The sequence below is a fragment of the Doryrhamphus excisus genome, linkage group LG3 (genome assembly GCF_037039965.1).
Source record: "Doryrhamphus excisus strain RoL-2023G ecotype Guam linkage group LG3, RoL_Dexc_Guam_v1.1, whole genome shotgun sequence".
Lineage (NCBI taxonomy): Eukaryota > Metazoa > Chordata > Actinopteri > Syngnathiformes > Syngnathidae > Doryrhamphus > Doryrhamphus excisus.
The window spans coordinates 1,336,710-1,360,981 of record NC_136359.1 but is presented as its reverse complement, the minus strand read 5'-3'; the positions used below and the strand labels follow the sequence as shown (position 1 = coordinate 1,360,981).

General features: G+C 40.3%; 1 protein-coding gene across 3 annotated transcripts in view; it reads right to left on the bottom strand.

The window, feature by feature from the left end:
• The window catches only part of rasgef1ba (RasGEF domain family, member 1Ba), a 39,882-nt gene continuing 15,610 nt past the window's right edge, over positions 1 to 24,272 (bottom strand). The window contains exons 1-14 of one of the 3 annotated variants that reach the window (XM_058071815.2): positions 23,530 to 23,704; positions 18,002 to 18,184; positions 17,263 to 17,385; positions 17,046 to 17,183; positions 8,577 to 8,792; positions 6,941 to 7,015; positions 6,404 to 6,499; positions 4,904 to 5,006; positions 4,041 to 4,120; positions 3,849 to 3,944; positions 2,235 to 2,330; positions 2,020 to 2,143; positions 884 to 956; positions 1 to 801 (exon numbers count right to left, since the gene is read on the bottom strand). In XM_058071815.2, coding sequence (XP_057927798.2) covers positions 777 to 801; positions 884 to 956; positions 2,020 to 2,143; positions 2,235 to 2,330; positions 3,849 to 3,944; positions 4,041 to 4,120; positions 4,904 to 5,006; positions 6,404 to 6,499; positions 6,941 to 7,015; positions 8,577 to 8,792; positions 17,046 to 17,183; positions 17,263 to 17,385; positions 18,002 to 18,178 — 1,422 coding nt within the window. In that variant the 5' untranslated portion in view covers positions 18,179 to 18,184; positions 23,530 to 23,704 and the 3' untranslated portion in view covers positions 1 to 776. Of the gene's footprint in view, positions 802 to 883; positions 957 to 2,019; positions 2,144 to 2,234; positions 2,331 to 3,848; positions 3,945 to 4,040; positions 4,121 to 4,903; positions 5,007 to 6,403; positions 6,500 to 6,940; positions 7,016 to 8,576; positions 8,793 to 17,045; positions 17,184 to 17,262; positions 17,386 to 18,001; positions 18,185 to 23,355; positions 23,486 to 23,529; positions 23,705 to 24,272 lie in introns of those variants that run through there. The other 2 variants (XM_078789422.1, XM_058071814.2) reach the window with 2 other exon arrangements.

Sequence of the window (24,272 nt, the reverse complement as noted above, 5' to 3'; positions counted from 1 at the left end):
TCATGTCAAAGTACCTTTATTAACTTCATAATAGCTACTCCATGTATAAGCGTGTGATGGATGAACAAATACACATTATATAAGTATGGTGACCATCATGTATTTACAGATAGCGTCAAAGTCAGTCAAAAACGTCATACTCTTGAGCTTTCCAAATAAAAGTATCTAACGAATGTGAACGTGAAATAATACTTCAAATTAAATAATACAACAAACGCAAATACTGGCGTGACACAGATGCATAAATAAAACTTTTGATGTAATTACATGGACTCACAGGGGTAAACAATCACGCACCGTTCTCACTTACCCAGCAGGGGGAAGCACGAGCACAATCCTCTTTAAAGTTAGCACAAAGTTGCTAAAGAGAACATATTTTATCTCCTCGGACTCATCAGAGGAAACTAACACGCCATGGAGTCTTTAGAAAATGCAGCCAGCGCATTTTGTGTGTCAAAAGACAACAACACGTTGATGAAAAGGAAATGACACAAACAGAACGAAGAGCAGCTACTAGCTTGTGTTAGCTAACCCGCAGCTAACGCGTAACCTGGTGGGCGGAGAGAGAGAAAAAGAGGGAAAAATAAGCCCCGCCCACTTAAAGGGACAGCTTCCTTTCGTAGAAAAGTCCAGAAAGTCTTACAAAGATGGGTGTGGTCAAAAACACACGTTGTCATGGAAACAACAACAAGAAGTCAGCCAACTCGAGATTGGATTGTCCTTTCCTCGGCAACATGGAGGATACTTTTAAAAAGATGACAGCTCGTCTTTGGTCTTCAAACACGATTTAGCAGAGTGGATCTATAGGGACAGATATTAATTTTTACATTGTTTTTGTTTTGTATTTTTTTGAATAAATAATTAAAATAAAAGTCCGGCTCACTTCAGGGACTTCCACCTATCCTTCTCCATGTTGTTCTCTGGACCTTCGCTCTCGTACGACGCCAGATACAACGCTGCAAAAAAACAACAAACATAATCAATAAGCATCATTCTTTTGAAACAGCACATGGATCCCATTATAATATTACAATATTACAATATACACACACCAGTACAGTATACTCTATATACAGACCAAGTAAACCTTTAATAAAATGAGAAAGTGTATAGCTATATATTATTATTTTTTTTTTTTGGGGGGGGGTTATATTTATTTCATTTTGGCAACAAAAAAATTTAAAAATAGATTGAAATATTTTAAAAACAAGAGGAAATAAAATGATTTTTTTAAAATATATAATGTATTTATTTGGCTTTATGTTTATTTCATTTTGGCAAAAAAAACTTAAAGATTGATTGAAAAAATACATTTCTTAAATGAACTATGAATAATTTTTAATTTAATTTGAATTCATCATCACTTTTATGTATTTACTTGGCTTTATATTTATTTCATTTTGTTAAAAAAAAAGTAAATTTGACTAGAAAAATTAATTTCTTAAATTAACTTTTAAAATAATTTGTAATTTTAAATTTGTAAAATATTTTGTTGGCTTGATATTTATTTCTTTTTGACAAAAAAAAATCTTAAAAATTGATTAACATTAACATTAACATAAAATTATTGAATTAACTTTGTTTTCATTATATTATTAGAATTTATTATCATTTTTATATATTTATTTGGCTTTATATTTATTTCATTTTGGCAAAGAAATCTTAAAAATTGATTGAAAAAAAATTCTTAAATTAACTTTTAAAGTAATTTTTAATTTAATTATTTGAATTTATTATCATTTTTATGTATTTAGTTGGCTTTATATTTATTTCATTTTGGCAGAAAAATCATAAAAATTGATTGAAATTAAAAAAAAAAATGTAAATAATTTGTAATTAAATTATTGTAATGTATTATCATTTTAGTGTATTTATTTGGCTTGATATTTATTTCATTTTGTAAAAAAAATTAATGAAATTTCATAGCATTTTTATTCATTTATTTGGCTTTACATTTATTTCATATTTTCTGCATATGATGGCGATAAAAGATAAACTTTGGCGGGAGTGCGTGCTCACCATCTTCCGTGAAGACGGGGGCGGTGAGAAGGTACTGAAGAATCTTGCGGTCCTTCTCAAAGGGACACTCCACTTTCTTCCAGCTCATGAACTCGCTCACCTGTTTGGCCATCTCCCAGAACTTCTACAACATCCACAAAAAAACAAAATAATAACGAAAATAATAACCAAAATAACTGAAAGAAAGCTGACTCTTCGGGGAAGCTGCGGTTTACCTGGAAGTTGACGTGTCCGTTCTGCAGGCGGTTGGCGCATCCCTCGTTAAGGAAGTAGATGTCTTTGATTAGCAGGCTGAAGAACGGGATGACCATCTGAGAGAGAAGAGGGGCGGGGTTATCGTTGTCATAAACAATATCCCATATATCATTTCTCCGCACTGTTTTTAATGAGAAAATACTGAAATTTTACGAGAAAAAATTTGCTTTTGTGGTCATAATATTCTGATATTTTGTCCTATATTTCTTATTTATAATATAATAAAATAAAACAGAATGTAAGAAAATAAATGGATAGCTTGTATATAATAATTGTTGCATAACATAACATATCATAATAATTCACTCAAATTCACTTTACTTCCTAATTTATAACAAAATAAAACTAAAATAAATAAAGATGAAATGATGAAATGAATGCAATAAAAAAACATGTATATAATATATAGTTGTTATATCCAGTATTACAGTATGTATAATAATTGTTATATTATAAAAAAATATTTTGAGTGAGATTTTAAGAGCATTTCTTTTGCCTTATATTTCATACTTATAACAAAAATATTTTTAATAAATATTAATAATAACAAATAAATATAAATATAAATATAAATATAAATATAAATATAAATATAAATATAAATATAAATATAAATATAAATATAAATATAAATATAAATATAAATTTAAAATGAAGTAATACAATGTAAAAAGTTATACATTATGTAATAAATACAACTATAACTATAAATATTTTAAATGAAGTAATACAATGTAAAAAGTTATATATTATGTAATAAATAAAAATATAAATATATTGCAATATGTAAATAATTGTTATGTAACAAGAAAGTCTTTTTTCATGAGAAAATACTACAATTTTACAAGGAAAATATGATAAAAATAGATGACAAATATTTATATTATATATATATTTATAATTATACTGTTGCAATAATGCTGCCATTTTCAGGTGTTTGAGAATAAAGCGATAAAGTCTATTTTATTGACTTTTGTCTTATTTTTTTTTAAACGATTGATGTGAAAAATGACGGCAGCTGTTTGTGAATGTTGCGTAACTGGCGTCCCTAATGAAGCGTCCGTCCAGGAGCGGTGTTTTGGTGCGGCGTTGCGTAACTTTTAACCGCCGCCTGCGTGCGACAACGACAAAGAGACACCTCGCCGGCTCGTGTACCGTCACGCCAAAAAGGCCACAAATTAGCATTTTTGGGGGGGGGGAATGGGGCAGAGGGGAGGCGGGGGGGGGGGGGGGGGGGGGGGGGTTGTTATGTAGTAGAGTTCACAACAACATTCCAGACTTGCTGGAACTTTCCAGACCTCTCGTCTGGGGGAGGACGTTTGCGTCACCACGGAAAAACAAACAAGCTTCTATGAATAGAATAAAGTTATTTCTTGAACCAGACCCGACCGGCGTGTCCGTGACCCCCGTTGGGACGCGACCTCGCCGTCCGGGTGCAGCGTTACGCAACCGGGATGCTCCCAAAGCGTTTTCAGACGCTTACTGAGTCACATTTTGGCTTATTTTGATGGGGGCGGTAGGGGGTGCTGGGGCCTATTTGGTGCAGATCTGGATAAAAGTCCAGGGGGTCCCACCTTCTCCCGGCTGCTGTTGGCGGTCCTGGACCTCTGGGTGGCGCCGCGTAGCGCCGTCCTGTAGTTGTAGAAGTTGCCTGAAGGATCCATCTGGTGCTGCAAGCGTACAAAAAGAAAGAAAAACAGCGTACAGACAAAAGTATTGGGACAGCAACGGGCGGGAATGACTGACTGGTCACATGACCTACGTACCTCCAGGATGTCAAACTTGGCCGTCTTGACTTTGCTCCACGTCTTCCTGAGGCGGGACACGGGGCTCATGTTCATCCCGGCTGCAACAACACAAGAAACGCAAAACACCCCCGCGTCAGCACATGGCGTCTTCCTTCACGGGCCCCGGCTGGCGTCCCGATTCCGCCCCCCCCCCCACCACCCACTTTCACACACATAACCTAAAAAGCACCATGACTCCTCCTTTCTGTGGTCAGTGATGATGGCCATCTGCTTGGGGTGTTTGCGCCCCCCCCCCCCCCACATTGCACCGGCTGGCCAGATGCCCGCACCCCCACAACTCCGCCCCCCTTCCCTCAAAAGCAAGTACTAGCCTTTGACCTCTCTAAACACCGAGGGAATCGTTTTATTATTATTATTATTATTATTATTCATTTGTATAAATCATTTGTAATAAATTATTTTTAAATCATTTTTATGTATTTATTTGGCTTTATGTTTATTTCATTTTGGCAAAAAAAATCTTAAAAATTAATTTAAAAAAAGTCTTAAATTAAGTTTTAAAATAATTTTTAATTTAATTATTTTCATTTATTATCATTTTTATTATTACATATATACACCATACACTATACAATACTATGTACGGGCATTTATATTAATTGTATTTAATAATAATATTTAAATATTATAATAAATAACATATTAAATAAAAATATTAAAATAAAAAAAATTATAAAATAAAATATTATTTAAAAAAAATAACATCCTTTTTAGAGGGTAAAGTTGATGTTTTTTAAAGTTGTAATACCAAAGTATTTAGGGAAATAAAGTCAAAATATTATGGAAATATGATCGTAATATTAAAAAAAAAAAAAACTCACAAATGATGGCCATGAGGGAGTTGAAGTTGCCGATGTTGAAGCATTCCCGCCCCACGTCGATGAAGAACTCCATGACCTTTGCCCTGTGCTTCTTCTTCCCGGGCTGCCAAACAGCCAAGAACACGTCAAAAGTTAACAACGGGAAAACGTACCACAGAAAATAGTCGGAAAATTTAGGACAAAAACAAAAATTTTTTTTAAAAAATCAACATTTTACAAGAATAAAGAAAATAATATACAAATTATATTTTTGAATAAAATGCAAAAAATACATAAATATAGAAAAACATGTAGTCATTTTGTGAGAATATTGTCGCAAAATTAAGAAAAAATATAAAATTTTATAAGCATGTTGTTGAAATTTTATGTTAAATAAAAAAATTTTTAAGTCGCAACTTTATGAGAAAAAAACAAATAAATAAAATTGTAAATATGGGGAAATTAGGCAACGGAAAAAAGTTGTAATATTATGGAAATGAAGTCCAAATTATGACAAGAAGGTTTAAATATTTGGGAAAATAATAAGAGAAAAAAAATCTTAAAAAATAAATACAAATCTAATGAGAAAATGTAGTAATTTTTTGTACAATAACTTCAATTTTTTTTTAAGTCACTACGAGAAAACAAAAAAATGAAGGTTGTAATTTGTTATTAAATTATTTTAGTAGCATAAAGCCGACATTTTACGGGAAAACATGGTAACAATGTCAGAAACTAAACAAATAAAGTTACAAATTTGGGGGAATGAAGCTGATAAAGTCAAAATATTACAAGAATAAAATCAATAAAAGAACATTTCCAACAAGAAAATTTAAGTAGTTGGAAAATTTTAAGAAAAAAAAAAAACAGCAGAATTTTTTTTTTTAAGTTGTAATTTTACAAGAATAAAGAGAAAAAAAATGAAATTTTAAAATGAAAATTTTAAAAAATTAATTTATTGAGTAATACTCGTCATTTTACAAAAATAACATAATATTAAGAAGAAAAATAACATAATTTTAGTAGCATAAAGTCCACATTTTTAAGGGGAAAAGTCATAATATTGCAATAATAAAGTCAAAATATGACAAGAATAAAGTCCCAATGACAATAAGAAAGCTGGAATAATTCAAAAATTATTTGAAAAGCGGAAATTAAAGGTGGCCAAGGTCAAAATATTGAGGGGAAAAATGTCATCTAATGAGAAAAAGTGGCCATTTTACCAGAATAAAGTTAGCTAGCATGTCATTGAAATATGAATGAAAAAATATTTAGGGGTTTGATGTACGCTTGAGTCTGGATTAAGCGAGAATAAGATATAATATTAATAATAATAATAAAGAAAAAATGAGTACTATTAGTATGGGTTGCTGCCCTCTGCTTGCAGGCCCATAAATAGGTTATTTTTCTACAGTGGTAATATGAGGAACAAAACAAAATAATGTTGCAAGTTTAGAAAAATGAAGTGTTATCATATTATGCGAATAAAGTCAAAATACGTAAGTTGCTTGAGCCGCTCACCATGCAGATCTCCGTGGCCACCAGGTAGCTGAGCCTGTTGAACCAATCCACGTACGCCTCCAGGTTGGTGGCCTTCTTGTGATCACTGAAGCGACCCTGCCACCGGAGAAAGGCTTCAGTATAGTCCTTCGGTCTTAGGGTCCCCCCCCGCCCCCCGACCCCCACTTTGCATGGGGATGTCCTGCCCCCCCCCCCCCCCCGTAAATGCTTCCCAAATACATCGCCGTCCAAAAACAGCCTGTTGCCTAGCAGCCGCCGCTTCCACTCGGGACGCCCCCGGCAGCTGCGGTTGCTAGGCGACGAGGCGCACGCATGCCCGGCTAATTCCGATTCCACCGGGATTCAAGAAAGCATTTTTTTTTTTTTTTTGTGGTTTGTTTACGAGCTTCCTTTGTCTGTTGCCACCCGACCGCACGCTGACCCCAGACGCTCGCTAGGTTGGGATCAGAAAGTGGGTCAGGACTAAGGCGGACCGAGGAAGCCATACGTTGCATAATGGATGCTATCTGGTGGTGCGTTCAGGGAACGGGGATTTACCTTGTCGTTGTCCACCCGATCTTTCTGCACGAACGCCTGGACAAATTCTTCAGGGCCGATGTAGCTTAGTCGCTCCTGGAAAGGGAGAACGTCTGGCTTACAGAGATGTAGGGACCGTGGCAGGGACCGTGGCAGGGACCGTGGCAGGGACCGTGGCAGGGACCATAGTTGTTTTTTTAATAGTTTTTTGAAAATATATCTATATAATTCTAAAGACATTATATATTTGTGAAATTATTCAAAAATATAATATTTATGTATTAAAAATATCTCTGACATTACATTGTTATTATTTTATAAAATCACTATAGAATGAGTTTAATAAATAATATTTAATAATGTGATTATGTTTCTTTAAATAAGAAATTATTTTTACATAATAAATTATCATTGTCTAAATATAGAAAGAACTTTTGTTCATTTATTTATTATTTATTTTATTTATTAAAAACATTTTTTTCATTATATTTTGTTTAAAATTATAACAAATATACCCTTTTTTAAATTATCATTTTGGTGAACATTTTTTTTATTTTATCTTCTTTGAAATTGCTTAAATATTTAATATTAAAAATATATATATTCAAAACTATATCTTAATAAAAAATATTAAATTTTTATTCATTATGCTGTAATTTCCAGTAATTTCATATATTATAAGAAATGTACAACATTGTCAAAATATCTCTGACATTACATTATTATTATTTTTATAAAATTACTATAGAATGAGTTTAATAAATAATATTTAATAATGTGATTATGTTTCTTTAAATAAGAAATTATATATTTTTACATAATAAATTATCATTTTTTAAATATAGAAAGAACTTTTGTTTATTTATTTATTATTTATTTATTTAAAAAAAATCATTATATTTTGTTTAAAATTATAACAAATATACCCTCTTTTAAATTATTAAAATATCTTTTGGTGAACATTTTTTTAAATTATACCTTCTTTGAAATTGCTGAAATATTTAATATTAAAAACATATATTAAAAACTATATCTTTATAAAAAATATTTACTTTTTATTTATTATGCTATAATTTCCAGTAATTTCACATATTATAAGAAATGTACAACATTGTCAAAATACCATAACATAAATATATATTATAATGACTCATAATATAATATATATTGTGAGAAATATAGGACAAAATGTCAAAATATTATGACAAGAAAAATCTGATTCTGAAGTATTTTCTCACATATAATTGCGTATCATTGTATGGTATTAGATATTATTTATGATAAGAAATATGTTATAATTTTTCATAATATAATCCAACATATATTCCAGTCCAGTCCAGTGAGAAGAGTAAATATCACGTAAATATTGCGACGTTCATATCCGACAACGTTTTAGGTTGTTGTCAGGCGGAGGAAACCAAAGTTGAACTGGGTCGTTGGAGCCGGATCAGGAAGACTTTGAGAACATTCTGACCACAGGAACCGCCCCTGAGGGACTGAGGGACTGCTATTGAGGGCGGTTACCCCAACCATGAAAACAGTTTGTTTTTTTAAACTCCATTGGTGACGTCACCGTTTCATCTCACTGGGCTGCTTACGTGTTCTCACAGACCGTAGTGGACTTCAAGGTCCATGAAGCCGAGCGTTCAGTTCTTACCAGTTCTATGTGTGTCAGCTGCTGGGCGACGGTGAAGGGGTCGTTGCAGATGGACAGCATGTCCCTCTGGATGGTGGCTTGGGGTTTGGCCTTGAGGACGGTGAGACGCTCGGCCGCTGTGGCGTTGATCTTGACCAGGGCCTCCTCGTACTGGCTGAGCACCGTCAGCCTCCGGATCAGACCCTGACTCAGCTGGCTCACCGCCTTCCTGTAAATCTGACAAAAGGGAACACAGAACACCAGGGTTGGAATTTTCTTCTGGGAATGGCGGAATCCACACAACATGGATCCTTTTCTGTACTTTACGGTACTAATATATTCTTCAATATCTACCACCTTCAGTTTGAGGAAAAGCTTCCAAAATGTACTTCTAAAGAGTTTTGGTGACATATTACTTGACCGAACTCAAATACTCCAAACCAAAATGTCATCTCCTGGTTTCAATACATACTTTATTTTTATATTCTTCAATATCTACCACCTTTGGTTTTGACAAAAGCTTCCAAAATGTACTTCTAAAGAGTTTTGGTGACATATTACTTGACCGAACTCAAATACTCCAAACCAAAATGTCATCTCCTGGTTTCAATGCTTACATAAATTTTCATATTCTTCAATATCTACCACCTTCGGTTTCAACAAAAGCTTCCAAAATGTACTTCTAAAGAGTTTTTGTGACAGATAACATGCTGTTACTCTAAAATTCCAAACCAAAATGTCATCTCCTGGTTTCAATACATACTTTATTTTTATATTCTTCAATATCTACCACCTTTGGTTTCGACAAAAGCTTCCAAAATATACTTCTAAAGAGCTATTGTGACATATTACTTGACCAAACTCAAATACTCCAAACCAAAATGTCATCTCCTGGTTTCAATACATACACGTTTTTTATATTCTTCAATATCTACCACCTTCGGTTTCGACAAAAGCTTCCAAAATATACTTCTAAAGAGCTATTGTGACATATTACTTGACCAAACTCAAATACTCCAAACCAAAATGTCATCTCCTGGTTTCAATACATACGTACATTTTTATATTCTTCAATATCTACCACCTTCGGTTTCAACAAAAGCTTCCAAAATATACTTCTAAAGAGCTATTGTGACATATTACTTGACCAAACTCAAATACTCCAAACCAAAATGTCATCTCCTGGTTTCAATACATACACAGTTTTTATATTCTTCAATATCTACCACCTTCGGTTTCGACAAAAGCTTCCAAAATGTACTTCTAAAGAGTTTTTGTGACAGATAACATGCTGTAACTCTAAAATTCCAAACCAAAATGTCATCTCCTGGTTTCAATACATACGTACATTTTTATATTCTTCAATATCTACCACCTTCGGTTTCGACAAAAGCTTCCAAAATATACTTCTAAAGAGCTATTGTGACATATTACTTGACCAAACTCAAATACTCCAAACCAAAATGTCATCTCCTGGTTTCAATACATACACGTTTTTTATATTCTTCAATATCTACCACCTTCGGTTTCGACAAAAGCTTCCAAAATATACTTCTAAAGAGCTATTGTGACACATTACTTGATCAAACTCAAATACTCCAAACCAAAATGTCATCTCCTGGTTTCAATACATACGTAAATTTTTATATTCTTCAATATCTACCACCTTCGGTTTCGACAAAAGCTTCCAAAATATACTTCTAAAGAGCTATTGTGACATATTACTTGACCAAACTCAAATACTCCAAACCAAAATGTCATCTTCTGGTTTCAATACATACACGGTTTTTATATTCTTCAATATCTACCACCTTCGGTTTCAACAAAAGCTTCCAAAATGTACTTCTAAAGAGTTTTTGTGACATGCTGTAATTAATATTGCAAACCAAAATGCCAGCAATGCAGAAACCGAACCAGTATCCCAAGATCCCGAAGCAACCCTCGAGGAACCTAAAGAAGCACCGGGGGTTTTCTGTGAGCGCCGACCTGATCCAGTCCAAGACTTCCAGCAGCATCCGCCCACCCCGCTTGGCCAAGCTGTGATGTTTTGAACTAATCTCAAACCGCACGGCAGCCTCAGAGAACCTCAAGGGAATTTTTCAAGGTTTACTCGGAGACGGTGCTGACATGTGAACCCAGACCTCAGACCCAAACCGCAAAAACCAGCATCACAAGGCGACGCCTCCCTTTGTTATTTGGCAGCTAAGCATCCTTTGGGTCGGGCGCTGGGAGGGTCGGGCGCTGGGAGGGTCGGGCGCTGGGAGGGTCGGGCGCTGGGAGGGTCACTCCGTGTTACGTAAGCGCCGGCAAACGAGGGGCAGAACAGGAGACCTTCGGCTTCCTGGCTTCAGGCTCTGGGAGGCTCCGGCCTGAACCCTGGCCTGGACTCCTCAGACGCCAGGATTAGATAACCATTCCTGCACTGACACACTAAACCGGCTCTGTTGCATAAGCGGGCAGAACGAAGGGGGGGGGGGCATGTTTGACTTTGAGGATTGACACCCCCCACCCCCACCCCCGCCGGCTCTGTTCTTTCTCAGCACCGCATCCTGCAACCAAGGCCTGGTCAGCCTTCCAAAACACAATCCATTAGTCCCTCTTACCAGGGTGTAGACCACATGACATCACCGTGAGCCAATCAGATGACTGGTTGACTTTCAAAGGTGATGACACGGTGAAAAAAACAATCAGGGTGGTGTCGGGTTCAAATGCCACTCCGGGGCGTCTCCATGTGGACCTGCCCTCGGGGTCCACCCTGGTATTTTTGTCATGAAGCCAAAAGTAGCGCAGTAGTGAAGAACATGTAACACAAAGGCTTGAACAGCTAGCTTATTTTTATATTCTGTATTCCGATCTACTGGTTTACATTCCACAAAAAGCTTCTAAAATAGACTTTTAAAGAGACTTTCTCACATATTACTTGACGAAACTAAACCTTTCCAAACCAATTGGGACACCTTTAGGCCACCCTGATGGCCACCTTTAGGCCACCCTGATGGTCACCTTTGGGACACCTTTAGGCCACCCTGATGGCCACCTTTAGGCCACCCTGATGGCCACCTTTAGGCCACCCTGATGGCCACCTTTAGGCCACCTTTAGGCCAACCTGATGGCCACCTTGATGGCCACCCTGATTGTCACATTTGGGACACTTTTAGGCCACTTTTAAGCCACCTTTAGGCCACCCTGATGGCCACCTTTGGGAGACCCTGATGGCCACCCTGATGGTCACCTTTAGGCCACCTTTGGGACACCTTTGGGACACCTTTAGGCCACTTTTAGGCCACCATGATGGCCACCCTGATGGCCACCTCTGGGAGACCCTGATGGCCACCTTTAGGCCACCATGATGGCCACCGTGATGGCCACCTTTGGGACACTTTTAAGCCACCCTGATGGCCACCTTTGGGCAACCCTGATGGCCACCTTTGGGCCAACCTGATGGCCACCTTTGGGACACTTTTAGGCCACTTTTAAGCCACCTTTGGGTGACCCTGATGGCCACGTTTAGGCCACCCTGATGGCCACCCTGATCGTCACCTTTAGGCCACCTTTGGGACATTTTTAGGCCACCTGATGGCCACCCTGATGGTCACCTTTGGGACACTTTTAGGCCACTTTTAGGCCACTTTTAAGCCACCTTTAGGCCACCCTGATGGCCACCCTGATGGCCACCCTGATGGCCACCTTTGGGAGACCCTGATGGTCACCTTTAGGCCACCTTTGGGACACCTTTAGGCCACTTTTAGGCCACCATGATGGCCACCCTGATGGCCAACTTTAGGCCACCCTGATGGCCACCTCTGGGAGACCCTGATGGCCACCCTGATGGCCACCTTTAGGCCACCATGATGGCCACCCTGATGGCCACCTTTGGGACACTTTTAAGCCACCCTGATGGCCACCTTTGGGCAACCCTGATGGCCACCTTTGGGACACTTTTAAGCCACCCTGATGGCCACCTTTGGGCGACCCTGATGGCCACCCTGATGGTCACCTTTGGGCCAACCTGATGGCCACCTTTAGGCCACCTTTGGGACACTTTTAGGCCACTTTTAAGCCACCTTTGGGTGACCCTGATGGCCACCTTTAGGCCACCCTGATCGTCACCTTTAGGCCACCTTTGGGACATTTTTAGGCCACCTGATGGCCACCCTGATGGCCACCTTTGGGACATTTTTAGGCCACCTTTAAGCCACCTATAGGTCACCCTGATGGCCACCTTTAGGCCACCCTTTAGGCCACCTTTAAGCCACCCTTTAGGCCACCCTGATAGCCACCCTTTAGGCCGGAGCAGGATAAAAGCGAGTCATCAGTGAAAGAGTTTATGGATTCGCCGTCAAGGAACCCAAAGTCTGTTTGCAAGTGCCCTCCATCGTAATCCCAAAGTCAACACCGGCACTAATGCAGGAGCGCGGCGGCGCACAGTTGGACATCCGTGCCGCCATCGATCCAGTTGCCGCCTCAAAGCGGACCATCTGTCACGCCGTCTGCCGCCAGCGGAGGTCGGGATGGCGTGAGATCAGTTTAGGCACGGAGCAGAGTGAAAGCAGCATGCCTGACATTTCTGAACATGACATTGGGGGGGGGGGGGGTTCTCTCATCCAAGAAGTGGGTCGAGCAGGTGGCGCTCATTCCGTCTTTTATTTTCCTGGCTGAGAGTTGCTGCCACTTCCTGTAGCGCCGCACCTGACCCTGAGAGGCCGACACGTTTTTGGCAGCTTAGCCAAGCAGCGCTATCCAAACCAAATTGTCGTATGCTGGCTTCAATACGGATCTTACTTTTATATTCTGCTACATTTACAAGCTTACATTTTACAAAAAGCTTTGAAAATATACTTTTCAAGAGCTTTTGTGACATATTAAGTCCATTATTAAGTCCAATATTCCCAACCAAAATCTGTCTACTGGATTGAATAAGTAACTTATGTTAACATTCTGCCACATTTACCACCTTAGATTTCACAAAAAGCTTCTAAAATAGACTTCTAAAGACCGCCCTGGACATATGTCGTGAAACTCAAATATTCCAAACCAAATTGTCGTATGCTGGCTTCAATACGGATCTTACTTTTATATTCTGCTACATTTACAATCTTGGATTTTACAAAAAGCTTGGAAAATATACTTTTCAAGAGCTTTTGTGACATATTAAGTCCATTATTAAGTCCAATATTCCCAACCAAAACCTGTCTACTGGATTGAATAAGTAACTTATTTTAACATTCTGCCACATTTACCATTTTAGATTTCACAAAAAGCTTCTAAAATATACTTCTAAAGACTGCCCTGGACATATTATGTCGTGAAACTCAAATATTCCAAACCAAATTGTCGTATGCTGGCTTCAATACGGATCTTACTTTTATATTCTGCTACATTTACAAGCTTAGATTTTACAAAAAGCTTGGAAAATATACTTTTCAAGAGCTTTCATGACATATTAAGTCCAATATCAAGTACAATATTCCAAAACAAAACCCATCTACTGGATTAAATAAGTAACTTATTTTAATATTCTGCCACATTTACCATTTTAGATTTCACAAAAAGCTTCTAAAATAGACTTCTAAAGACCGCCCTGGACATATTATGTCGTGAAACTCAAATATTCCAAACCAAATTGTCGTATGCTGGCTTCAATACGTATCTTACTTTTATATTGTGCTACATTTACAAGCTTAGATTTTACAAAAAGCTTGGAAAATATACTTTTCAAGAGCTTTTGTGACATATAAAGTCCATTATTAAGTCCAATATTGCCAACCAAAACCTGTCTACTGGATTGAATAAGTAACTTATTTCAATATTCTGCCACATTTACCATTTTAGATTTCACAAAAAGCTTCTAAAATATACTTCTAAAGACAGCTCCTGACATATTATGTCGTGAAACTCAAATATTCCAAACCAAATTGTCGTATGCTGGCTTCAATACGGATCTTACTTTTATATTCTGCTACATTTACAAGCTTAGATTTTACAAAAAGCTTAGAAAATATACTTTTCAAGAGCTTTTCTTACATATTAAGTCTAATATTCCCAACCAAAATCTGTCTACTAGATTGAATATGTGGCTTATTTTACTAATCTGCCACATTTACCACCTTAGATTTCACAAAAAGCTTCTAAAATATACTTCTAAAGACCGTCCCTGACATATTATGTAGTGAAAGTCAAATATTCCAAACCAAATTGATTTTACAAAAAGATTTGAAAATATACTTTTCAAGAGCTTCCGTGACATGTATTGCTTGACAGAATGCAAATATTCCAAACCAAAAGGCTATAAAGTGGGTAGATTATGTAGGATATTTGTATATTCTGCTGTATTTATTGGCTTGGATTTCACCAAAATCTTCTAAAAAATACTTTTAAAGCACTGTCAGGACATTTAACTCGACTTACACGACAGCACGCTCATTTTGCAGGAAGGCAGAAACCGCCGAAGGAGTTTCCTCACGCTTTCTCCTGCGGGTTTATTTCTACTTCCACCTCGCCACATGCGTAATGACAGTCTTGCTCCGTGCACAGCGGAATGCTGGGAGCGCTCCGTGGATGCGGATGTTGACAAATCCCAGAATGTCCCGTACAAATAACAGCAGTGTGATTATTTCATATCCAGGCCTCGTGGCTGTCTGTGAACTCCTGGCACGCTGAGGGGTGGGGGGGGGGCACGCCGGGGGGGGGGGCACGCGGCTAGCTAAATATCACAGCATGAGCTCCGCGCCGAATGTTCTAAAGGATGTTTGTTATCTTGATGATTAGCTGCGTGATCCCGGCCGAGATGGGAATGCTGGGAACATGGTGTTTTGTTTTGAAGGAAGTGGCTCTCCATAAAGACGCTGATTGTGTGAATGCTGAAGATGATTGTGAGGATTTCATCCCGCTCAAATGTTCCAACTTTAAAATGAACAGCTTGTTGACACACGACAAACACCCACGTTTCCCGTAATTCCATAACAACAACATTCCCATTGACAATCTGGACATTTTTTGTCGCACATTTCTCCATCCATTCAAAGCATTTCAATGCGAAAATGTTCATTTAGGACCTTTCTACAATTTTTCATCTTCCAAAATTCCCACCTTTTCCCAAATTCTACAATTCCTGTAACATAAATTTCCTTTGATATTCAGAATTCTTACTCATTTCCTATTCCGTAAACAACTCCAACCATTCCAACTTCAAAACCTGAAGATCTTTCTGGCTGTCTACTTTTCACATGCCAAAAATTCCCACTTTGCCTCGGAATTTCACATTTTCTCAAACACACATTACAATTTATCTTCAGTATTCTTACTTATTCGCACATTTCTGGAAAGATTCAAAGAATTCCAACTTTGAAAACATTCATTCAGGACCTGCATACAATTTGCCACCTTCCGAAAATTCCAACCTTCCAACTACCTCCATGTTCTCCGTAGCACAAAGTCAATTTGGTCTTGGGAATTCTTACTCATTTCCCATTCCGCAACGGATTCACACTTTCTCCTAAAATTCAGCATTTCCCGCACCACAAATTTGAGATTGAAAAATCGAGAGAATTCTTGCTCCCTACACATTCCTGTACCGACTCAAAACATTCCAAAGTCCAAACCTCCAGATCATTCTGGCTATCTATTTTCCATATTCCCAAAATTCCCACTTTCCCCAAAAGTTCTACAATTCCCATAACACATTCCAGCATGAAAGACCTTTGTAAAATGTTTCACATTCCAAAAATTCCCATATTTCCCATAATCCTACATTTCCTTGGATATTGAGAATTCGTATTTGTTTCGCATTCCGCAATCGACTCAAACCATTCCATTGTCAAGCTATCTAATTTCCACACAACAAAAATTCCACATTCCTTTCAAGTCCTTAAAATTCCAGATTTCCCATAACAAAGTCCCCTTGAGCTGGAGAATTCTTACCAGTTCCAAATTTGACAACTAGTTCAAACCATTCCAGTGTCAAAATCTTCAGGTCATTTGGGATTTGGAATTTCCTTAAGTAATATTCCCAAACACCAAATAACGTTCCTGAAATGGAATAATCTGTCACAAATATATTTGTGTGAAAGCTAAGCATTTTTTTAATGTTCGCGTGGCCATGAAAGGACAGGAAATGAGTGCACATTTAATGGCGTGCCACAGGGGAAGCTGTTAATGTGTCATCCGGGGGGGGCGGGGGCTGGGGGGGCGGGTGACACTATTGATTTTTAGATTAAACGGGGATCAATACTTGTACTTGCTCTATTTACGAGTCATGTGAAACCTGCATCCCAAACAGGATGGGGGGCACGGGGGTAGGGGGCGGGGGGGCCCTCCCTTTAGGGTAGGTTTGCGTCCTCTGTCACCTCTTTACAAAACGTTGCTGCTTCCTTGTTAGCATCCCAAAAATAAACACACAGCAGCTAACAACAAAGCTGGTGGACCCATGCTAACAATGCTAACTGCTAACTAAGAAATGTATTTTGAGCAAAACAATCGCAAAGAGGTTACCTCGTCCCCGCTGGAGAGGCGGTGGGTGAGCTCCTTCAGGCTGTGCATCATCCTGTCGTCCCTGAAGTCGTAGGGGAAGGTTTCCGTCCACTCCGTCAACAGCTGGAGGATCTTTGGAGCCATCTTCCTGAGTCGCATCTGGAATCGGACAAAAGACCCGTGAGCATCAGACAAGCATCAAGGGAACCCAACCCGGAGCTGGTAGCGTGGCGTCCACCTTGTCCGCTTGGGCGTCGCCGAGTCGCTGCTGCTCCACGCACAAGTGGCCCACTCTGGACATGAGCTCGTACGGGCGGATGAAGAGGCGGGAGCTGAGCAGGAAGGTGAAGATGTACGTCCTCTGTGGATGGACCAAGGGATGAGGTTAGGATCAAAGTCTAGTCTAGACCTGCTGCGATGTGGTCCCTTGGATAACCGAAATGACCCGTATGGGACTGCAGAACCTCTTGTTTCAGAAACCATCCTTCCATCTTCTTCTGTTTACCCAAAGTCCCAAAGTCAGGTAGCCCACCAGGGAACACCACACCGCCCTGTTCCCCAGCTACTTCCCGGGCGTCTGGGAGGCATCCCGGCCAGGTGCCCGAGCCCCCTCATTTGGTTCCTCTCAATGCGGAGGTTCTATTGTCTTGGCCCTTGTCCTGTCGGTCAGTACCCGAACCTCATGACCGGAGGCGAGGGTAGACCGAGGGTGGACCGAGGGTAGATCAAGGGTGGACCGAGGGTAGACAGATGGTAGATCAAGGGGGGACCGAGAAGGGACCAAGGGTAGGCCAAGGGGGTACCTAGGGGGCACAGAGGGTAGGTCGAGGGGGACCGAGGGTAGACCGAGGGTGGACTGAGGGGGTACCGAGGGTAGACCAAGGGTGGACTGAGGGGGATTAGCATTAGCATTATTTGTTTATTATTTTGTTGGAAAGAAAACCAAAACTCCCCAAAAGAACGATACGGATACTCACGTCAGGGTAGTAGTCCACCGTGGGAACGAGGTGGTGAATGAGGGCCTCCAAGGACCCGGAGGCCAGGTTGTTGTCATGGTAGTAGAGTCCAGAGTAGACCTCCTCCTTGGTCTGGTACAGGTTCTTGTTGTAGCCTGAGGTGCTGTGCTGCCCCGTGAATGGTGGCGTCTGAGGCATCTTGTCCTGCAACCAAAATGACCCAAAGCGAAAGGTCAGTCTGGGTCGTTCTCCCGCAGAACCGCAAAGACCGGCGAAGGACGGTCCAAGAAAACCAGTCACAAATAGCTTGTGGGAACTGACGGATAAAGTTTGTTTGAGGGCGGACGACACCCTTCCTTCCCTCTTTATTTGGATTTGCCTGAAAATGGAGGCTAAGGCGAAAACTGCGGTTGGGATTCTCAGGTCTGATCTGGAGGAGCAAGGAAAACCACAAGGACAGATTGGAGATTATACTCTATGCTTCAACGCCTTGGGGCTGAACCCTTAACGACCCCGCCGAGAACCCGCAGAACGACTCCCAAGAGACCGAACAGATGAACGGGATCCAGGTTTGACCGCTCATTTCCCCCCCCAAAAATTAACCCCCTACAAGCTTGTATCCTGTCCCAGATAACGTAGATGATTCCGTTCAATAACTGTTTCACACTAAAACACTCTTGAAGAGTTTTGACTGGAACGATTTCCATGAAATTCCTATTGGGAATTCATTCATTTTCTGCCGCTTTTCCTTACGAGGGTCTTTGCTGGAGCCTATCCCAGCTGTCTTGGGGCGAGAGGCGGGGTCCACCCTGGACTGGTGGCCAGCCAATCACAGGGCACATATAGACAAACAACCATTCACACTCACATTCATACCTATGGAAAATTTGGAGTCGGCATGTTTTTGGAATGTGGGCGGAAAACGGAGTACCCGGAGAGTAACCCGAGGAGAACATGCTAACTCCACACAGAGATGGAATTGAACCCTGGTCTCCCAGCTGAGAGGTATGCACGCTAACCACTCATCCACCGTGCATCGTTTCCAAATCCAAAAATTTCCGGGAAAAAGCAGGATGTGAATGGAGTCCCTGCTGCGAGAACAGCTTCCACTCTTCCGGGAAGGAAGTGGAAGGATGTCTGTGGGACATTTTGTTCATTCCGGAGATGTTTGATAGGACTTCTTCCACACCAAACTCCCAGTCTGTCCTTATAAGTTCCGACAACGTTGGACGAATTGAACTTTCCAACACGTCTCGCCAGGATGACGGATGAAGAATTAGGCGGTCGGCTCACTCGGTGGTCACGTGACCCTCTTCCACTTCAGGACTAGGCCCCATGTGAGGGCGGCTGGTGCTGGATGAAGACATAACAGCATTAGGTCTCACCACAAACACATTTGCACAGCGCCCACGTCTTCTCCTTTCACACAGCCGTGCCCTCACATGAAGCCCACATGAAGCCCACATGAAGCCCACATGAAGCCCACATCCACACGCCAACATCTATTCTTCCTCCAGACAAGCAGGGGGGCCATTTCCATGAGAATGGGAGCTGTGGACAGCCACAGCATCTGCTGCACCATGTGGCGTCCACGCAGGGACACGGACCAGCTCTCTTCTTTGTACGTATGCAGACCTTTAGCACGGTAGCATAGCCGGACGCTCATTCTTCCCGAAAAATTGGGAACGGTGACATCTAATCCTAAAATGGAAAGCCAAGTGAAACACTAAATTAAGCAAAAAAACTACACAGACAGCAGAGATTAGCACTGATTAGACCTCACACTTATTATGGGCCTTCAAGCAAAGGGCCGCAGCATATCTGATTTTTCCTCATACTTATTATGGGCCTGCAAGCCAAGCACATTTGCTTGTTTTTAAAATTCATCATGGATGGAGATCATGGATCTGCAAGAGGAGGATCTGATTAGTCCTCATATTTATTATGGGCCTGCAAACAAAGCGCAGCAGCCTATTTGATTCGCCATCATACTTATTCTTATGGATCTGCAAGAGGAGCGCAGCCCATCTGATTAGTCCTCATACTTATTATGGGCCTGCAAGCAAAGCACATTTGCTTGTTTTTATAATTCATCATGGATGGAAATCATGGATCTGCAAAAGGAGGATCTGATTATTCCTCATATTTATTATGGGCCTGCAAACAAAACACCGCAGCCGATTTAATTCGCTGTCATACTTATTCTTATGGAGCTGCAAGAGGAGCACAGCCCATCTGATTAGTCCTCGTATTTATTATGGGCCTGCAAATAAAGCGCAGCCGCCTATTTGATTAGTCCTCATACTTAATTCTTATGGATCTGCAAGAAAAGTGCAGTCCATCTGATTAGTCCTCATAATTATTATGGGCCTGCAAACAAAGCGCAGCAGCCTATTTGATTCGCCGTCATACTTATTGTTATGGATCTGCAAGAGGAGCACAGCCCATCTGATTAGTCCTCATATTTATTATGGGCCTGCAAATAAAGCTCCACAGCCTATTTGATTAGTCCTCATACTTCTTCTTAAGGATCTGCAAGAAGAGTGTGGACCATTTGATTAGTCCTGATTTTTATGATGGGCCTGCAAACAAACACAGCAGCCTATTTGATTCGCCGTCATACTTGTTGTTATGGATTTGCAAGAGGAGCGCAGCCCATCTGATTAGTCCTTATATTTATTATGGGCCTGCAAATAAAGCGCAGTAGCCTATTTGATTCGCCGTCGTACTTATTCTTAAGGATCTGCAAGAGGAGCGTGGCCCATTTGATTAGTCCTCATATTTATGATGGGCCTGCAAACAAACATAGCAGCCTATTTGATTCGCCGTCATACTTATTGTTATGGATCTGCAAGAGAGGCACAGCTCATCTGATTAGTCCTTATATTTATTATGGGCCTGCAAACAAAGCACAGCAGCCTATTTGATTAGTCCTCATACTGAGTCCTTATGGATCTGCAAGAGGAGCGCAGCCCATCTGATTATTTCTCATATTTATTATGGGCCTGCAAATAAAGCGCAGCAGGCTATTTGATTCGTCCTCATACTTAATTCTTATGAATCTGCAAGAGGAGCACAGCCCATCTGGTTAGTCTCATATTTATTATGGGCCTGCAAAGCAGCCCATCTTCTACAGGACAAACCATGCCACACATGATATCATTGGATATATCACATTGTATGGTTGGAGGTTGCTGGTACGATAGCGTTGGAGTTCCAAAGGAAAAACCCAAAGGCCGCCAAAAGTGGGTCTCCAATGCGGGGCCAGCCTTGCCTGGTCCTCCTGTTTCCGGGTAGAATTCAGCGGCAGCAGCTCCAATTTCAAGCAAGTGAAAAGTGTGATATGAAAAATGGAAGCGCTCGTTAGACCTTGCAAATCCAGACTGCAGCAGCAATTGGTTTTTTTCTTTCAGTATTCCCAGGAACCCTCAAGACGTCCGAATCCTGCGGCTGAAGAAACGGTGATGTGATCCCAAACGCCGCAAAGTGCCGAGATGAGGTATCGGGTGTGGCGTTGGCCTTTGAGACATTTGATCTGAGCCTTCCAAATAATCCAACATGGCCGTCACCTTCCATCATAGCAAGAAAAAACACTTAGTGTGACACCTCTCTTTGAAGAAAGGGGGGGGCAAGATGGTTCCAAGGTGCAGCGGGAAGGGGGGGGGGGGGGCGCGTGGTGATTTCATCTGAAGATAAAAGTGGAGGAGACGTCCTCAAGTCCTGCAGGAGCCTTGGCACGCCGCCGTTGGTTTAGCTCGCTAGCCAGCCGGCAAAAGTAAACAAACAAAATGACACAGCCGTCGCTGGGAGTTGGGGGGGGGTATACGGTGGGGGGGGGGGGGGGGGGGGCAGCCATCTGTCTCAAAGGAGTAGGAACAAGCTGCACAGGGTTTATAAAAACAATTTTTTTTGGGGGGGGGTTTCAAATGATTAGTCAGCATTTTGGACTGAACTTGTAAACTGATGTTGAAAGGAGAAGTTTGAAGAAATTATTATGAAGAATTATTAGAAGACTTTATTATGAAGAGGTTCATTTTATGGGTTTTTTTCCTTATTTTATTGATTTTATTGTATTATTTTCTATTGATTTGTTTTATTTTTAATTGATTATATTTTTCTACTTGTAAAATGATGCAAATGATGATGCATGCAAATTATGCATATTTGTACCACTCCATATCACGTTCATTGAGTAAAGTCATATTTGTACCACTCCATATCATGTTAATTTATGTATAGTCATATTTGCACCACTCCATATTATGTTAATTTATGTATAGTCATATTTGCACCACTCCATATCATGTTAATTAAATTGAGTAAAGTCATATTTGCACCACTCCATATCATGTTCATTGAGTAAAGTCATATTTGTACCACTCCATATCATGTTAATATATGCATAGTCATATTTGCACCGCTCCATATCACGTTCATTGAATTGAGTAAAGTCATATTTGCACCACTCCATATCACGTTCATTGAATTGAGTAAAGTCATATTTGCACCACTCCATATCACATTCATTGAATAAGGTCATATTTGTACTACTCCATGTCATGTTAATTTGTGTATAGTCATATTTGCACCACTCCATATCATGTTGATTGAGTAAAGTCATATTTGTACCACTCCATATCATGTTAATTTATGTAGTCATATTTGCACCACTCCATATCACGTTCATTGAATTGAGTAAAGTCATATTTGCACCACTCCATATCATGTCAATTTATGTATAGTCATATTTGCACCACTCCATATCACATTCATTGAGTAAAGTCATATTTGTACCACTCCATATCACGTTAATTTATGTATAGTCATATTTGCACCACTCCATATCACGGTCATTGAATTGAGTAAAGTCATAGTAAAGTCATATTTGCACCACTCCATATCATGTTAATTTATGTATAGTCATATTTGCACCACTCCATATCACATTCATTGAGTAAAGTCATATTTGCACCACTCCATATCATGTTAATTTATGCATAGTCATATTTGCACCGCTCCATATCACGTTCATTGAATTGAGTAAAGTCATATTTGCACCACTCCATATCATGTTAATTTATGTATAGTCATGTTTGTACCACTCCATATCACATTCATTGAGTAAAGTCATATTTGCACCACTCCATATCATGTTAATTTATGCATAGTCATATTTGCACCGCTCCATATCACGTTCATTGAATTGAGTAAAGTCATATTTGCACCACTCCATATCACGTTAATTTATGTATAGTCATATTTGTACCACTCCATATCACGTAAGCGTACCCAATATCGTGGACACCGTTGTCGACAAACCAAAACACAATCACTGACGTGTACAAGTCAAGATTGTAGGGATTAACTTCACTGACCTATCCTGCAGGGAATCCGCTTAGCCAGGAGGTGTGTGCGTGTCGTGGGGTGTCCAAACGGTGCACTACCGGAACCTACTACTTTCATTGATTAGCGCTGCAACGTGCATCATTTTCACGGCTTTAGTCAATGGAAATGACAAAAAACTAGAAAACTACAAGTGGTCATCTTACCTCACTTCCACGGGTGTACGGCCCGTCCCACGACAACAACAAAACAAAGCGTGGAAATCTTTCTCCGTGTGCGCCGATACTACGGCATGAATGACACCGACACGTCCACTGGAAGACTTCCGCTCCCGGTCTGACTTCGACCCAGAGGCGGCTTGAACGCCTTTAAGTGCTGGGGAAAGCGGCGGCCAATCAGAGAACAGAGGAGGGCCTTAGGTCCGCCCCCCTGCTCGCTCTTTCACCCCGCCCCTCTGCACTCCCAATTCATTTCTTTTCCTCTTTTGTTTCTCTTTCCACCCACTCAAAAGTCACGTTGACTTCATATTTTCTGTCCCCCTTCTAAAATTTAATTTCATCTCCACCGAAAATGTTATTTGAACTCTGATTCGGTCCAAAATATCACCGCTAGCATGGAATATGCATGAAATAAAATGTGTTAGGTTTGCTTGACCGAAACTTCCTGTCCAGGCTCCTCCCCCTACTCGCTTCCCCCCTAGAGGCTGCGTGTCCATGGCAACCAATCAAATGACATGCAAATGACACCAGGGAAATATATTAATCGCAACATTCCCTTGTTGAGACACTGATGATCCGCTTTGACGTCCGGCTTTTGTGTTGTTAAGTGGTGGGCGGCGGGGGAGGGAGGGGGGAGGGGGGGAGGGAGGGGGGAGGGGGGAAGGGAGACGCGGGGGTGGGTCGATGGTGGGGGGTGGGGGGCCAGGGGGGATGACATAATGAAAAGATGC